The sequence below is a fragment of the Penaeus vannamei genome, chromosome 17 (genome assembly GCF_042767895.1).
Source record: "Penaeus vannamei isolate JL-2024 chromosome 17, ASM4276789v1, whole genome shotgun sequence".
Taxonomy (NCBI): Eukaryota; Metazoa; Arthropoda; class Malacostraca; order Decapoda; family Penaeidae; genus Penaeus; species Penaeus vannamei.
The window spans coordinates 13,113,035-13,115,534 of NC_091565.1; the positions used below are offsets into that span (position 1 = coordinate 13,113,035).

Consider the following 2,500-nt stretch of genomic DNA (forward strand, 5'->3'; position numbering starts at 1 on the left):
AGAGAAAAGAGGAAAGAAGAGACAGGATAGGAAAGAGGAGAGTGAGAGAAAATGAATAGAAGATGAATGAGGAGAGCGGGAGAGAGAAAAAAAAAGAGTTGAACGAGGGAGAGAAGGCAAGGGAACAAGATTCCCCTGTGTCTGCCAAGAGGAGAGGTGTGGTAAGATCAGTTAACGAACGAGTGGAAAGACACGCAAAAATAAATATCTCTTGGAAAGAAAGGAAAGGGTGAAAGAGGGAAGAAGCGACAAAGGAAGAATGGAGAGTCAAGGAGAGGAGATGGCGACGGAATGGAAGAACAATGGGGAAGGGGAGAGGAGAGCAAAAATTGAATACGTAATAGGGGAAAGCATTGAAACCGAGAGAAAGAGGATAGCGAGAGATGAACGTGATAGCTGGGAAGTGTGATTAGAGGGCTGGAGGGACACGCAAAAAGGGTTGAAAATCTACACGCGGTAAAATGTAAGAGCGGAGGGAAAAATGGGGCAAATGAGTGGGCGAAGAAGAAAGTACGCGAGGGGTGGCTAAAGAATAGACATAAAGCAAGAGAACAGTTAGGGTAAAGGGAAGGACAAGCGGCGAGGAGAGAGCATGGAGAGAGAAAAGACGAAAGAAAAACAAAGGAAAAATAATGGAGGGATGAAAGGGCAGCACGTGGAGAGGGTGACACAGCCATGCCCCAGGATCTCGCCCTCCGCCAGCACCGCTTTCAGAAGCCCTGGAGAAGACGAGGCACTTCGGGGACGCGGGCATAATAGACACACGCGGCGGCGAGGAAGTGCGCTCGACCACAGGGCACGAATCGGCAAGGTTGGGGTGAGCGCTTCCCCTCATGATATGTAGCAAAGGCTGTGAAGTTAAGCATGCTGCATCTATCCCTCCAGATTTCCTAAAACATCTTCCACCATCTATTAAACCTTAAAATATTCATTACTACCCTGGAAACATTATCTGAACAGAGGATAATGATGCTATCCTCTATCTTCTTCAGTTCAGGCAAATTAAACGAGCAATAACTTACTTATCATCAGGAACAAATGTGGATATACATGAGTAGCAAATAGAATCATACGGTAGTGATATTCTAATTCCTAATACCAATATCAAAGTGAACGAGGCTACGCAGACACGTTTCAACACATGCGCTGTACCAACATCAAGCCTAATTTCTATGTTGAGAGAGCCATAACTCTCCCTTAAAACCGACTGAGGAACAAGATTAGTTAAAAAAAATAAGAGCTAGACTATCAGATTACAGGCACTCAAGGACTACAAAGGTGAGTCACTACTACTGTCAAAATCTCCATGACTAGAAAAGAGTTGAAGCTCCGAGTCACGGATGGGAGTTGCGACTCGACTGACTGCTAAGACACGGTTCTGGAGCAACTAACACGTTACGACTGAGTAACGTCGCTAAGGAAAAATCCTTTGGCTCTGGTGGCTCGTACTAGTAAAACAAGTGACAGGCATTCCGTGTACTTCAGGGCTTCGTCACGACAGAAGTACGCTACTGAAGGTGTACAGTAGATGGCAAGTGCCGGCGAATGTGCAAGTGTGAAACCGAGAGTGTAATGACTCGTATCCACCGAGAGTGTAAGCAAGTGAGTAAAGAGCAACAAAATTGGGACGAAGTCTGTCCTCTCAAAATGGTTGGGAGGCAGTCAGTGTTTGGAAATGAAGGTGTGAGAAATGCTGTGGCGTTGTGTGGACGCTCAATGCAGAGCAAGAACAATCAACGGGTGAATATCAGTGACTCTAAATGTTGAGTGGATAATTGGCAAATGCACATTAGCGAGCACGTGGGCGCTGCCTACACCAAAGAGTTGAAAAAAGCTCCCTCGGTGTTAAACTGCGGATGGTATATCGGCAACACGTGTGGGTGTTCATCATACACTAAAGGTGAAGTCTCATCACATACGTGTGGGTGTTCATCACACACTAATAGTGAGGGAAATCGCCTACTGCCCCATCAACCTTCAAGCTGCCACTATTCAAACTCTTCATGAAAGTGTGACACGTGCTCCCCTACCCCTGCCCCCGCCCCTGTCCCCTGCCCCTGCCACTTCCCTGCGCCCCCGCCTGCCGAGTGTCAGCTTGAAAGATGGACGAGAGCAGTACCTGGTGCAAGGCGTGGTGACGTCACGAGAAATAGTTCTTAATTGTATTTACCTTGTCGAATGTGGAGTCTCCGCCACTCACCTGAAATCAAACATAAACAAAATTAGTTGCAGGCATATAATCAATAGGCAAAGCAAGATAGGGTACCTGACATGCAATAATTTGCATGAATTTCTTAAATGTAAAATTATAATTGTAAAATTCGGAACCCACCTGTCTCTCTCTCTCTCTCTCTCTCTCTCTCTCTCTCCCTCTCTCTCTCTCTCTCTCTCTCTCTCTCTCTCTCTCTCTCTGCCCACTGAGCTCCAATATAGCGGCCAATATCATACCTAATCTCATTGCCACACGACTATTTGGCGTCAAGTATTATCTACGTTAGTA

The 2,500-nt window shown here is 46.2% G+C and overlaps 1 protein-coding gene across 15 annotated transcripts in view; it reads right to left on the bottom strand.

Annotated features, from left to right (window-relative positions):
• The window catches only part of LOC113817707 (uncharacterized), a 714,080-nt gene that overhangs the window by 159,827 nt on the left and 551,753 nt on the right, over window positions 1-2,500 (bottom strand). For 10 of the 15 annotated variants that reach the window (XM_070131976.1, XM_070131973.1, XM_070131972.1 and 7 more), the window contains one exon: window positions 2,171-2,200. The exons of the other annotated variants lie outside the window; for them this stretch is intronic. In XM_070131976.1, the coding sequence (XP_069988077.1) occupies window positions 2,171-2,200 (30 nt within the window). The remainder of the gene's footprint in view (window positions 1-2,170; window positions 2,201-2,500) is intronic. 15 annotated transcript variants of the gene reach the window in all.